This window comes from Pygocentrus nattereri, chromosome 7, assembly GCF_015220715.1.
Source record: "Pygocentrus nattereri isolate fPygNat1 chromosome 7, fPygNat1.pri, whole genome shotgun sequence".
NCBI lineage: Eukaryota > Metazoa > Chordata > Actinopteri > Characiformes > Serrasalmidae > Pygocentrus > Pygocentrus nattereri.
The window spans coordinates 40,964,858-40,980,647 of NC_051217.1; the positions used below are offsets into that span (position 1 = coordinate 40,964,858).

The 15,790-nt window shown below is 40.8% G+C and overlaps 1 protein-coding gene across 1 annotated transcript in view; it reads left to right on the forward strand.

Annotated features, from left to right (window-relative positions):
• The window catches only part of dhx36 (DEAH (Asp-Glu-Ala-His) box polypeptide 36), an 81,839-nt gene that overhangs the window by 14,928 nt on the left and 51,121 nt on the right, over nt 1-15,790 (forward strand). Inside the window, exons 8-11 of the mRNA XM_017709024.2 lie at nt 8,116-8,282; nt 9,887-9,968; nt 12,301-12,441; nt 14,493-14,598. Coding sequence (XP_017564513.1) covers nt 8,116-8,282; nt 9,887-9,968; nt 12,301-12,441; nt 14,493-14,598 — 496 coding nt within the window. The remainder of the gene's footprint in view (nt 1-8,115; nt 8,283-9,886; nt 9,969-12,300; nt 12,442-14,492; nt 14,599-15,790) is intronic.

Below are 15,790 nucleotides of genomic sequence, written 5' to 3' on the forward strand. Positions count from 1 at the left end.
ATTACAATAACCGTTGTATTATCTTAGTTTAATGTCGTTTCAGTGTATTATGGTTCTTTTTCAATAACAACAAGACCCCCCTTCCCCCTCTTTGAAGGCATATGATGCCATAAATGTAACTAAAGTCCAGCAGTAAGGAGCTGAACTTTACTCTTCTCTGCTGTCACTGCAGACTGGCAGGGTTGCCTACAGAGCAGCGCTAGTAGCTGTTTAAGACTATTTTTATTTATTTATTTATTTATTTATTTGAGGGATGATTTTGTTGGAAAGATTTAACCCATTACCCTTTGTAACTCAGTTCCAAGAGGCAAGGTAACACTCGAAAACAAGGGGTAGGGGTAAAAATAAGACAGGGGATTGGGCCAAAGAATGGCAGTTAAGGGGAACTGTGGAAGTCAAGGTAACATCTAAAAGACCAAGAAAATTGTCAGATCACACGGCTCGTTTGCTGGCAAGAAAGGCATAACAGCAAAGGACCCGCCAGAAGGTTTAGCTGACACAGGAGCGATGGTGCACACTTCTACTGTGTCATCGGAAGGAGACAGTACCTGCAGCCTCATCATCACATCTGAAGTATGCAAACCATAATACAGATCAGCCTAGAGACTGATGCTGCTTACTGATGAAGGAAAAAAAAGTAGGTCTTTGGCCACAAACACTAAAAATATGTTTGGACAAAAACGGAGCAGCACTTGATGATAAAGAACACCTTGCCAGTTGTTAAGCAGTGGGTGGATCTGTTATGCTTTGGGGTTTTGTAGCAGCAAGTGGCACAGGAAACGTGGCACAGGTAGATGGTACAGTGGTATCCATGATATATTGGCACATTTTGGAGGCAAATGTGATGCAAGAAACTAAAGCTAAAAAGAGATTTTGCGGTATGTCTTCCCCAACCGGACAATGATGCAAAACATACCTCAAAATCCACTTTTAATTATTGCGAGAAAACCATAAGCTGGACCTTTTGGAATGGCCCTCACCGTCCCCTGACTTGAACATCAGTGAAAATTTGTATGTGAATCTTAAATATGCTGTGCATTTAGGAGTGTTGGGTGAGCAAGAGTGGATGAAACATTCATAACATATATGACTAAAAAAATAGATGTACTAAAAAATAGAGTCTTGTAGATTTAACTAGCAATAACTGTGGTATGATTTTAATCCACTATGAATCTGCAGTGTGTAGTTTTACAGTCTGACTGTAATAATTGTGGAGTGATTTTAATCCAGTATGAGTCTGCAGTGTGTAGTTTTACAGTCTGACTGTAATAATTGTGGAGTGATTTTAATCCAGTATGAATCTGCAGCGTGTAGTTTTACAGTCTGACTGTAATAATTGTGGAGTGATTTTAATCCAGTATGAATCTGCAGTGTGTGCATTTTTACAGTCTGACTGTAATAATTGTGGAGTGATTTTAATCCAGTATGAATCTGCAGTGTGTGTAGTTTTACAGTGTGACAGTAATAATTGTGGAGTGATTTTAATCCAGTATGAATCTGCAGTGTGTGTAGTTTTACAGTCTGATGGTAATAATTGTGGAGTGATTTTAATCCAGAATGAATCTGCGGTGTGTAGTTTTACAGTCTGACTGTAATAATTGTGGAGTGATTTTAATCCAGTATGAATCTGCAGTGTGTGTAGTTTTACAGTCTGACTGTAATAATTGTGGAGTGATTTTAATCCAGAATGAATCTGCAGTGTGTAGTTTTACAGTCTGACTGTAATAATTGTGGAGTGATTTTAATCCAGTATGAATCTGCAGTGTGTAGTTTTACAGTCTGACTGTAATAATTGTGAAGTGATTTTAATCCAGTATGAATCTGCAGTGTGTAGTTTTACAGTCTGACTGTAATAATTGTGGAGTGATTTTAATCCAGTATGAATCTGCAGTGTGTAGTTTTACAGTGTGACGGTAATAATTGTGGAGTGATTTTAATCCAGTATGAATGTGCAGTGTGTGTAGTTTTACAGTCTGACTGTAATAATTGTGGAGTGATTTTAATCCAGTATGAATCTGCAGTGTGTAGTTTTACAGTCTGACTGTAATAATTGTGAAGTGATTTTAATCCAGTATGAATCTGCAGTGTTTAGTTTTACAGTCTGACTGTAATAATTGTGGAGTGATTTTAATCCAGTATGAATCTGCAGTTTGTAGTTTTACAGTCTGACTGTAATAATTGTGGAGTGATTTTAATCCAGTATGAATCTGCAGTGTGTAGTTTTACAGTGTGACGGTAATAATTGTGGAGTGATTTTAATCCAGTATGAATCTGCAGTGTGTGCATTTTTACAGTCTGACTGTAATAATTGTGGAGTGATTTTAATCCAGTATGAATCTGCAGTGTGTGTAGTTTTACAGTCTGACTGTAATAATTGTGGAGTGATTTTAATCCAGTATGAATCTGCAGTGTGTAGTTTTACAGTCTGACTGTAATAATTGTGGAGTGATTTTAATCCAGTATGAATCTGCAGTGTGTGTAGTTTTACAGTCTGACGGTAATAATTGTGGAGTGATTTTAATCCAGTATGAATCTGCAGTGTGTGTAGTTTTACAGTCTGACTGTAATAATTGTGGAGTGATTTTAATCCAGTATGAATCTGCAGTGTGTGTAGTTTTACAGTCTGACTGTAATAATTGTGGAGTGATTTTAATCCAGTATGAATCTGCAGTGTGTAGTTTTACAGTCTGACTGTAATAATTGTGAAGTGACTTTAATCCAGTATGAATCTGCAGTGTGTGTAGTTTTACAGTCTGACGGTAATAATTGTGAAGTGACTTTAATCCAGTATGAATCTGCAGTGTGTAGTTTTACAGTCTGACTGTAATAATTGTGGAGTGATTTTAATCCAGTATGAATCTGCAGTGTGTAGTTTTACAGTCTGACTGTAATAATTGTGGAGTGATTTTAATCCAGTATGAATCTGCAGTGTGTAGTTTTACAGTCTGATGGTAATAATTGTGGAGTGATTTTAATCCAGTATGAATGTGCAGTGTGTAGTTTTACAGTCTGACTGTAATAATTGTGGAGTGATTTTAATCCAGTATGAATCTGCAGTGTGTAGTTTTACAGTCTGATGGTAATAATTGTGGAGTGATTTTAATCCAGTATGAATCTGCAGTGTGTAGTTTTACAGTCTGACTGTAATAATTGTGGAGCGATTTTAATCAGACTCACTGCTTATCATATTTACAGTGCATACTCATGTCTCTTCTCTGGGTGTCAGGCATTGGGAAGCCTTAGAAGTTGTTTCCAGCATAATCTATAAAGTCATGTCCTACACTGAAGTGCCAAAGCCTGGAGATGACCGGTCTCCTCTCTCTCTCTCCGTTTCTCCTTCCCTCACTTTTTATCTCCATTCAATCCTTCTCTGCACCATTGAGGAGACAGAATTGTTTTATCAGTCTGCCACAGGTGCCGTGTCTATTGGATTACAAACGCACACAGACCGCCACATAACAATAAACAATGGCAACAGTAAACCAGTCACACGCTTGCTGGAGTCAGCGTAGAGCCTTTGTCTTCATGGAGGCGCTGCAGACGCCAGATACCTCCAGCTTTCTCTTTTCCTCGTTTGTCTCAAAACACCCTCAGCTTTCATTTAATCCCCACTGAAATAGGAATTATGTGCTGCTTTGTGTCATATTGTGTTTATATTTGTTTGCCTGTTGAAATGTGTTGTACCCACATGCCTGGTGTACAGTGCTAGAAGGTTCCTCAGAACATTAGATGTTTGGCTGCCGGCTCTGTATTCTCTATATCTCTCCTGCTTTCTTTCGTCTTTTTTAGGCCCAAGCCCATTTCACCCCTCTCCCCTACCACTCAGCCCATAGCCCTCTGTTTTGCGCGTTCACGTCTAGGGGTAGGGTGTCCCAGTTTTTGTTGAGATAGAGGGGTAGGGCGAAGTGTTAGAGTCGCATGGTCCTCCAAATGGAGGGTTTTCAGAGACACAGTGTTATGAGAAAAAAGAAAGACGGTGAGAGACCAAACAAACCCACAAATGTGAGAATTTTCTCCGTTAAAAATTTACGATAACCACTGTATTATATTAGTTTAATGTCATTTCAATATATGATGGTCATTTTCCTCATAACAAGCATAAAAACTTGATAATAGCATGCTAATGTTTCAGTAGCTGGCTAGCTAACTTTCCGGTTCCACCATAAATAGTCCAGCAGTTCTGATGCCTGAAGCACCAGAATGTAACTGCTGCACCATTTAAGGTGGAACAGGAAAATTTGAGCAAGAATATCTGACTTCAGCTTCGAAATCACCAAAGAATTAGCGGTGGGCGGTAAAAAATAACTGTCGTATATCCCCTCTTTGAAGGCATATGATGCTCTAAGTGTAACTAAAGCCCAGCAGTGAGGAGCTGAACTTTACCCTCCTCTGCTATCACTGAAGACGGGCTGGGCGGCCCACAGAGCAGCGCTTGTAGCTGTTAATGAATTGATGTCATTTATTTGTTTATTTTTTTAAATTTGAGGTTTGTCCCATTTCGTAGGGCAAGATTTCAACCACTACCCTCTGTAACTTCGTTCCAAGGGGTTAGGGTGACACTCGAAAACATTGTGCTTATTGGCCTGCTCAGCGGACTTCCAGCCATATCTTGGAGAATCAGTAAGACAATCTTTGGTAACAAGACAGAACATCTCAGTAGTTCAGGGGTGTCCAAAGTCCGGCCTCAGGGCCAATTGTGGCCTGTGGATTGATTTTAATTGGCACTCCGGTCAGTACGTTGTGTCCTTTCACTTGGTGGCAGCTGTACTGTAAACCTACAATTAAGCTGCAGATCAATTTGCTGAATGGCATTTAGTCATGACTGCAACAGTGGAGCTGGAGGTAACAACTGGCAATTTTAAGAGTGATGGAACACTTTTTCATCTTGAGCCGTAACAAATACACTGATCAGGCGTAACGTTGTGACCACCTGCTTGTTTCTGTGCTCATTGTTCATTTTATCAGCTCGGCTTACTGCATAGCTGCACTTTGTAGTTCTACAGTTACAGACTGCAGTCCATCTGTTTCTCTTTGTACTTCGTTAGACCCCTTTTACTCCGTTCATCAGAATCGTCCATGTCTGCATCGTGATGCATCTAAGAATCGACCCCCACCACCACCACCCGTACTAATCACTGGGTTGTCTTTGCTCCCATGCTTTTAAAAATGTAGTTTGCATGACTACGTAACCCAGTCGTACCTGTCTGCTTGCTCTTGCTTCAAAATGCCCACCAGCAACCAGCTGAAGGCTGCCTGAGCAACGCTGAGCGATTTTCCCGCCTGCGGTGTTCATGCAGAGTAAGAGCTGCTTGCATCAGAACTGCAAGCACATTTCTGTGTACTATAACGGCACCACAGCTTTTTTTGAGACAGCCTACAAAAACAAATCAATATATATATATATATATATATATATATAATAAATTATATAAAAAAATAATGAATTATTTGTATATATTATTTTTTATATAGGTAAGAAGGAATAAGTGGTTACTTGTCCACCTTAAGGGAACGTAGGGCACAGCACAGAGTATCACTCTTCAGCTTTCTAACGGTTTCTTTAAGCAGTAAGACACGTGTGTTACTGTGATTTTATCACAGGAGGGGTGTTCTTAGGCGTGATGCTAGGCAGAGTGACTAAAACTCCCTTCCTCATGATAAAATCGCAGTAACGCACGGCCTCAGGTGGCTTACTGTTTTTATAAAAACGGCGGCCAACATAACATACAGTTCAATACAAAGTTTTTGCTTTAGCGTTCCTTTAGCGAATGGTATCCTTGCCAAGATGAAGATGAAGGTGGAGATGAAGATGCTGAGATTTTCGTTGGGAGTGACAAGGCTGGACAAGATTAGAAATGAGCAGATCAGAGGGACGGTGAAGGTGGAGCAGTTTGGAGATAAAGCCAGAGAGGCCAGGTTGAGATGGTTTGGACATGTGTTGAGGAGGAATAGTGGATATATTGGGCAAAGAATGTTGGAGATGGAGCTGCCGGGTAGAAGGAGAAGAGGTAGACCTCAGAGAAGGTTTATGGATGTAGTGAAGGTGGACATGGAGATGGTTGGTGTGAAAGTAGAGGAGGCAGTGGATAGGGCAAGATGGAGGCAGATGATCCGCTGTGGCGACCCCTAAAGGGAGCAGCCGAAAGAGGAAGAAGAAGAAGATTTGAGTGATGATAGGGTTGGTGTTTTATATTTGATAATAGGATTGGCCAAAAATGTTATAACGGAAAAAAACTCCATATCAGTCGATAGCAATACAGATCACGATAAGTGTCAAATTGCTATTTCTTTCAAGTCTGAAGGCAGATTTTTTGCTCCTGAGTGGTTAATTGCTGTTTTGAACTGTCCTTCATGGTCAGATCACGCGACTGAGCATCTGGGGTGTCGCTGCACTCACGGCTCTTTCAGTGCGATTTCGGAGATCATCAGTGTTATGGAACCAACAACGAATACTCGGAGTTGTTGGAAGTTCACTGCTGATGAAAATCACATGCACAGTTGTGACAGATTCACTCTTATTAAAGTGGAGAACGCAGAGCGCTTTATGCTCAGGGGTCTCCATCTCCTCGCAGACTGAAGGGAGCCATCTTCCAGTGACAGTCAGAAACTCTATGACCCCCTCTTTAAATTGTTTTTTTTTTTTTTTTTTTTAGCACTATACCAATAAGGGTCCTTGGGCAAGACTCCTAACATCACCTTGGCCTTCCTGTGTAAAATGATCAAATGGATAAGAGCGTCAGCAAAATGCCATAAATGTAAATGCAGTGCGTGTTATCATTTCAAATTATTTATCAATTATTTTGCAAGGAACATTTGACTGAAAGCTAAGCAGAAAAAGAATCTTCATCGACATGTACATAGATGGGCATATCAGTATTTACCCAAGTTTTTACCCCAGCATGAGCTAGTTCTTCAGTTTGCATTGTGGGGAAAATTTGGAGGAAGAGTCCTCCAGGGTTGTCCCTCATTTTCTCTTCTGATCAAATGATAGGGCCAAGTCTAATTTCGCCTTGATGACCAAATTCCTAGGGAACTTTGTGGGGTCAGTTAATAATTCTTTTTTTGTTTTTTTACTGGAAGCTAGTAATTTGTGGATTTATACTAATTTGTGCAAGAAAATTAGTTTCAAATATGTTTATGTGCAGAGAGCAGTATATATAGCAGATAGGAGGACTTTGGATAAACTGCTTTCTATCATGAACAATGATAGTCACCCACTTCACACCATCATCATGAAGCAGAGGAGTGTGTTGAGTGGCAGACTGCTGTCACAGAGCTGCACAACAGACAGACTCAGAAGATCATTCATTCCGAGAGCCATCAGACTCTTCAGTTCCTCCCATCGGGGACGGGAGGCTGCTGCTGACTGAGTTTAACCCAGTCACACTACATGGACATTATTCAACTACTCAACCGCTTAATTATTTATTCACAATTACACTTCCCCAACCTCTCTTACACTCAAGTACATTCACTCATGGTGGGGCATTCATATATTCATATATTCACATATTCACATATTCACTTTACAGAACTATATTTTTTACATGTACATATTAATAATTCTATGGCACATCAGTCACTTTTATAACCAATGTCGTTTGCACCTTGCACTTTGCTCTGTGAATTTATTTATTGGCTGTTAGCAAAATCTACTGCACTGCTCCATCTACAGATAGTTCTTTACCTTGTACAGAAAGTTTTTATATTTATATAAAAACTTATATATTTTCTATTCTTCTGTGTTTAATAGATGTTGAATATGTTTCTTACTGTATTGTGTTGTTGCTGCTGGATGCCTAAATTTCCTTCGGGATCAATAAAGTATCCATCCATCCATCCATCCATCCATCCATCCATCCATCCATCCATCCATCCGGTTCTGAGAAGAAATCTATTTTCTTTTAAAGTGAAATGTGAAATTAGCCTTTTAGAGTAAGAAGACAGGCCCCCTTTAGTATATCGCCACAAATGTATTACATGTACTATTTACCAAGCTAGTATTTCTGAGACTCTGACATTCTCTCTCTCTCTCTCTCTCTCTCTCTCTCTCTCTCTCTCTCTCTCTCTCTCTCTCTCATGGACACACCCCTCACCTGTGCCTTTTGTTTTCAGATGTTTGTCCAGCATCAGTCACCTAGTTCTGGATGAGATCCATGAGCGGAATCTACAGTCTGATGTTCTCCTGACCATTGTAAAGGACCTGCTGAGGACCAGGGATGACCTCAAGATCATCCTCATGAGCGCCACGCTCAATGCAGACAAATTCAGCAAGTACTTTGGTGAGAGTACTTTCTATGTCGTTTCGAGCAGAAATCAATTGAAAAGTACAGAAAAGACATTAAGTGAAGACATTTCACTCCTTAGTTTTGCACTGGAATTATAAGGGTGTTTTCATTTGGGCCATTTCAGTATTGCATGTGGACTCAGACCGCTGAGTTATGGGTTCTTTTGCATATGTGAACATCCCAAACTAACTCAGACCCCTCTAAACAGTCCCAAAATCGAACCTAACTGAGACCACCTCTTTTGGCGTTCGATTGATTTGTGCATTGTGAAAACAAAACGGCCCCAGTCCGCTTTAGCTTAGCCTTCTGGTGAAGACCTTGAGGCTCACAGTACACACAGCTACACTTTTCAGCACTTCAGCAGGTAAAAACAGACCACCAAGTATCATTTATAAGGTGCTACTCAGGATAAAGTCAGCCCAGCATCTGCGACAAGACAGCAGCGCTGACGTTTTAAAGCAATAAGATGCGAAAGCCTGTGTGATTTTACCGTGTTAAAGGCTCAAGCTGGGCACGCAATTTTAAGCTGCTTTCACACTGTGTCAGCGGTGAATTTTCATTCATTCAGCTTTCAGAGTTTTGCCAGGTGGAGCTCGGTGAGAAGCTCAGTCAAAAACACAACCCACTGCAGCAGATAGTCAGGTGACACAATGCTGTGAATGTCTAGTTCAATGTATGAAAAATAGGTTGCAAAGTAGATGTTAATGATTGACAAAAAGGAGTAATGGCATTCGGGCGTGCCAAACGACATAGTTTGAAGGAAGCAGCTGAATTTGCAGGTGTGTCAAAGCGTACGGTCATACGGGTCGACCAGCAGTGCCAAAAATCCCAGTCTACAGGATTCTCTAGAATTGTGGCCGAAAGACAAAACAGACAGACTGGGACCACTGGCGTGTTTCATGGCTTAGGAATAAAAAATGCTTCACTTCTAGGCAAGAATTGTTTCTACAAGTCAACTCACAAGACATCGACAGCACTGTACCACCTTTTCTCAATCTATGAACGCCGTTGCACATGCTGCAGGTATTTACAGCCCGATCCACCTCGTGCAACACCACCTACCAGAGCCTGAAGTTGCTACCACCTTAAACCTGCAAGGTGGCTAATTTTGAAATGCATAGTGCACTTAAAGATGCATCATAGGCCAAAGTTTAAAATACATCATTCTTGCATCTTTCCCTGACAAAAGAATAATAGAATAATAATTAATAGTAGTGTTATATGATCTGTCAAGGACTTATAGTGAAATAATACCCTCTTATCAATTCCATGACACAGTAAACTTTATTTCCACTCTGTTGCTCAGGCCCGCGGAGCTCTTGGGTAGAATGGCTTTGTGTAATGAATAATTACATGGCTGTTTGAGCAGAATGACTGTGTCCTGCTTTCAACTGAGCACTGAATATTTTACTTGCGAATATAAAAACAGCAGGTATGAAATCAACTTTTTAAAACATGACATGCTTCATAAAAAAAAAGTTAAGTAACGTGAAGGTAGTGATCTGAGTAATAGCTTCAGCTTTAGATGAAAAAGGAGACGCTTTCCGAGAGACTGATGTAGAAAACGTTAGCTGACACTCTCGCTGATCTTCTTGCAGGGAACTGCCCCATGATCCATATCCCCGGCTACACCTTCCCAGTCAAAGAGTACCTGCTGGAGGATGTGGTCGAGATGCTCAGGTGAGCACCACATTAAAGCTGCATATAATACATATTACCAGCACATAGACATGCATAGGCCATGTATTATTACATGGGTTAAAATGTGTGCACACTATAAAAAGACGGTGCTTTAAGGGTTCTTTAGTAAAGAAAAATGGTTCTATATGTAACCATGAACACCTAGAGGACCCTTGCATGATTAGAGTTCTTTGCATCATGAAAACATTCTTCAGATTGATGGAGATTGTGCTGTACGTAGTTCTGTGTAGTTTTATGTAGTACAAATGTGGTCCTTCTGTATTTTATAGCGTCAAGCTTGTAACAGTAGAAGAACACTTTGGGTGCTATGTAGAATTCTTCTCATAAAGGTTATATATAGAAATGTCTATAGGACATCCATACACATTTTTCATCAATCTGAAGAACCCTTTCATGATTCTAGGAACCCTTTAATCATGCAAATGGAGGCTCTATATAGAACCATTTTGTTGAGCAAAGAACCCTTGAAGCACCACCTTCTTGTCTGAAAGTTTTATTTTCATACTACTCAAAAAAGTTGGTTCTTCAAGGGTTCTTCTATAATGAAAATGGTTCTGTAAAGAACCATGAGACCTCAAAGAACAATTTACATGATTAAAGGGTTCTTTGCATCATGAAAGAGTTTGAAAGAATGTGCTGCAGATGGTTCTTTATAGAACCTTTTTTGTGAACAATTGTTTTATTGTCTTTTAACTTGTATGTTGGCATAAATATGACATAAGAACACATAACATCCCCTTTCCCTCCCCACCTCCCCCTCCCGGATGTGTTTCGAACAGTACAGTTAACAACATAGGTACACCTACATATGCATACACGTATCAGAACGTAGCTTCATGAGCACAAAAGTGAGGAAATAAATAAGTAAATAATTAAATGAAAAAACATACATAAATATATGTGTGGGTTAAATAACAGGACTCCTCCTAAAATGCAAAACAATTAAGTAACTCTAGCAAGGGCCTAGTAAACATTCCACGATTGCAGTGCCTTCTTCCAAGCATCAATAGTGCTTGACTGAGCACTATGAACACGAGCAACTGAAAGCTCCAAAGAAATAATATCAATCGCAGACAACATTGATTGCCATCTTGAGATGGAGTGAGGAGGACTCAGTTGGCCAACGGTTTCTTTGCAGCTGTCAAAGTACAGAGCAACAGTTGTTTCTGCTGAACTGAAATATTAAGCGAAGAAAAATCATTTAAAAGAAAAATAGATGCTGAACATGAACATGGAACATCATGGTCCAGTAGGACTGTGAGATCAGTGGCAACCTGATGCCAGAAATTAAGGACTTTAGAACAAAACCAAAAGCGATGCAGAAAAGTGCCAGGCTCCCCTGAGGAGCATAGATTACAGGTTGGAGAAGGAGTAAGATGCATATGAAATCATCTCACTGGTGTTAGGTAAAACTGATGCAGGAATTACCAATGTATTATTTGGAGATTTGGGGTTTTTGAAGATAAATAGATGGTTTCCCAAGCAAAAAAAAACAACAAAAAAAAACCCTCTGAATCCTCCAATTTAAGAGCTTTAGACCAGGCTGGGCCTACCCCTAGGGGTGTGTAAGAAGCCCTAAGTAGGAAGATATAAATACTGGAAGCCAAACTGGCCTTTTCACTAGGAGTAACCACTCTAAGCATTGGATGTAGCTGTAACTTAGAGCTCAGGGATGCTCCATAAGACCGCAAGGCAGATTTGAGCTGGAAAATCCTAAAGAAAGAAGTGTCCGGTAAATTAAATTGCTCTCTAATGTCCTGAAATATCCTTAATCCATTTGAGTCAAAAATATCGCCTCCTCGGTTCTCCCATTGGGTGTATTAAAATGGAGAATTCTCTACCAGTAGATTATGACTGTGAGAAAGTGGAGAGTGATAGTTCCACTTTATATTCAAGTCCGATGGGTTAGTAGCTGTATGCCATGAAAATATGAGCTTTATAGAACCTTTTTGAAAATGGTTCTAAATAGCACCCAAAATGGTTCTTCTGTTAAGATGTCAAGTGACAATAGAAGAACCCTTTTGGGTGTTACAAAATATGTAGAAACGCTGTTTCTAATACCATCACATTGAAGAGTGGTTTAAAGCCAGCACTCTAACATGGCCTATGTGACCTATTGAACACGTATGCTTAATGTGCTACAGCTAGATAAATGTTAGGAAAGCTGGCGTTTCCAGTGCACAAGCAATTGGAATACTCTCATAATGTAGGTAGCTTCACGCCTCCTGTTGCAATCAGAAAGGATTTGTTGGACAAACAGCTCGCACTATTACATGTGTCATTACATAAGAGAAAATGATCCGGTTTGCAGGTTCCGGCAGCAGCAGCAGGACCGGCGGCCCCGGTTCCGGAGAGGCTTCATGCAGGGTCAGAGTGCATGGCCTGAGAAGGAGCAGAAAGAGGCGGAGTACAAGGAGAGCTGGCCCTGCTACGCCCGCACACTCAGAGACAGGTCAGTCTGCAACATGCACACATACATCACTGTGAGGTGTACTCAATTGTGTTGCCAGCTGTTTACACATTACACATCACCTTCACAGATGTGGACGTCACTCATGCCATGTGCACTAATGCCTCCCTATACCATCATGAATACTGACTTTTGAATGGTGCACTGATTGAAACAGCGGAGCTTTCTTTCATTCTGAGGACACAGTGTCCAAAATTTCCAAAAGAATTTTAGTTGTTGATATTTTGGACCACAGGTCATTTTTTTCACTTTCCACTCTCAGTCCATTTTAAATGAGCTCGGGCCCAGAGAAGGTGGCAGCATTTCTTGATCCTGTTTATATTTGGTTTCTTCTTTGTGTTTTAGAGTTTTAACTAGAGTTTATGGATGTAACAACTAAATGTTTTTATAGACAGTGGTTTTCAGAAGTGTTCCTGAGCTCTTTGTTTTGAATGCAGTACCACCTGAGGGCCCAAAGATCACAGCCAGGAGATACTGGTTTTCAGACTTGTTCCAGTTTTCTCCAGGTTCTCTGAATCTTTTAATGATTTAGTGTACAGTAGATGATGAAAAGATTGATAGTAGTCTTTCGCAGAGTGGTGAACCCCTCCTTCTCTTTGCTTCTGAAAGACTTTGCCTCTTTGGGATGGGATGCTTTTTTTATACCCATATCATGTTACTGAGCTGTTGCTAATCAACCACCAGGTGTTTTTTTTTTTTTCCCCAGCATTACACAACGTTACCAGCCTTTCGTTGCCATGTCCCAGGTTTTTTGGAATGTGTTGTTCTGAGTGTGTGTGTGTGTGTGTGTGTGTGATTCTGTATGTATATAGAATTCTGTGTATGTAATGTATGTAACTAGAATGCTAAAATACTAGAGTTAAGTTTGTGCTCCTCCGGCACAAACCAGCTCTCTACTGCCGCACACTGTAACCAATCACCAGAAGACTGTGACGAACTTGTCATTTGAATCTTTACATTTGACATACATAAACGCTAACCTGCCTGTTTTATCCTGTGTCTGTATCTCGCCCAGACTGGGCTTCATGTGAGTTTAATGATGGGGAATCGCTGAACATTAGCATTAGATGAGCAGAATGTGTTGTTCTCAGTAAAGTTTTCACTGTTGTGTTGTGAGCTGGTTTACCATCACTAGCACACCCGATTAGCCTCAGCCCAGCTTAATATGCCTAATATGACGTAATATGGCTGTGAACGATTAATTGCAGTCTTAAATAATTGCAATCATCTCAAATAATTGCCGTTCTTAAGAGATTCCTGGGCCTCAATGTTTCAGTGGTTATTTCTGAAAGGCACGATAATCATGAACCTGTTATGGTCTGATGGGCATTAGGGGCACTTGAGTGCTTGTTTGTGTTTATTCTAATGTTAGCAGTTAAATGCTGTCTGCCCAGAAGAATAGCTTTGAATATGAGCTCTTGTCTCTGTGTCTCAGCCCTTGACTGAATGAGATTCCCATTAAAGAAATGAAGGAATCATTAGCTGCTGTTACTGTATTCCCTATACATAATATACAGGGAGACCTCGGATATTCTGTAATAACTCTCTATAGGATGAAGCAATCTGAACCAAAACAACGTGCAATAAGCTCCTCAGTACATGGAGCTTCGAACAAGCCAAGATACCCCTGCATCGGAGCGATGAGGTAGGCGCCAGCCAGCTTTCGCAATGTTTAACCTCCGTTTGCAACATCTGGGTGCAGACCCCTGTACCCCTTCATGTGTCTTCCAGCATCGCATGAAATTCAGTTGATTACACATACGTCAAGATATGTACTTTTTGGTTGAGGTTGCTTCATCTTAACGGGAGTTACAACAGATTATTCAGGGCCTCTTCTGGATGAATCTCCCTGTACATAGGTTATATTATGTATGTTATTTAGGAGTTAGAGTGGATGTGCTGTGATGTGCGTGTTGAGTTTCGGACAGAGACTGACAGGCTGTCAGAAATATCCATGCTGGCATCCAGTCGCCATCCCAGAGGCTGACGTGTCGTCTCTGGTTTTCACCTCTCCACTGTGCTGTGATTGGCAGGTACTCAGACAGCACCATCGATGCCCTGGAGATGATGGACGAGGATGACAAGATCAATCTGGAGCTGATTGCAGCACTCATCCGCCACATCGTGATGAACGAAGACGTAAGTGTGTTTGTGTGTGTGTGTGGTCATCTGGTGTGTGTGAGGACGGACAAAAAGCAATTAGGCGTTGACAGTGTTGGTCATAGAAACAAGTTGTCATTTATTTAAAAACGTAAGTGCATTTTGATAAACATGGTCCTTCTGACAGATTTCAGTAAAGTACAGGAACGATAAGGACGAAATGGCTTGTGTTTCAGTGCATCGTCAAAGAAAAACCTTTTTTTCACAACTGTAACAGGCACAAAGAAATTTCTAATTCCATCTGCTAGTTAGGGCTCCCCAATCACACTGTACTACCAATGCTAGGAGGGCTGAGACAGCACAGGCTTCCTCCAAGACCTGTGAATCCAGCTACCACATCTTTTCAAACTGCCACTCACGCAGTGTTCAGGCAAACCGCCAGATCTGTTACATCAGCTAACAGATGCCTGCACTGACTAGCATCACGTAGAGTGATTGGGGGTGGGGGGGTGTGGGTGAAACTCCTGGACTCCTGGCCACTGATGGCTGTGCATCACAAGGGATCGAACTCGCGATCTCCTGGTGACCGAGCCAACAATTAGACGGTTGCGCCACTCTGGAGCCCGCAAGAAATCCTAAGCATTTTGATTTGTTGATTGCTGAAATAATTTGAGTTGATTGAAAGATCAATTGCAGAACTAATCATTTATTTTTACCAGTAGTAGAGGTGGACAAAGTGGCAGAAATATAATATTGTGGTATCGCGATATCTCACAATATTCATTTTTGTCAGACATCTGATCAGTTGGTTAAATCATCCATCTAAAAAATAAGCCACGGGGCTTATTTGAGACCCAGGGTAAGACCCCTTCTATGCTTTCTGTGCACATAAGGGACTGCCCAAAAGTTTATGCCTTTTGGGAGGAGGTTGCTGGTTCTGTGTCCTCTCTGACTCAGATGTAATGTACTTCCCCATGGACCCTGAACTTCATTTACTTAATGATAATTAAATCTAAATCTAAACTCCCCATTACGGAAAGATCCCAGAAAATATGGCTGGCTTAACTGCAGCAAGAAAAGTTATCATCCAGCCTGGGCTACCCCATCACAACCTGTCCATACGTTACTGGATATCTGGACCGGTCAGCTGTAATAAATAGCAGTGCTGCCTCTAGAACTTCATACACCATAACAGAAGGCAAACGTTGAATGAAGGTGGAGCAAAATGAGA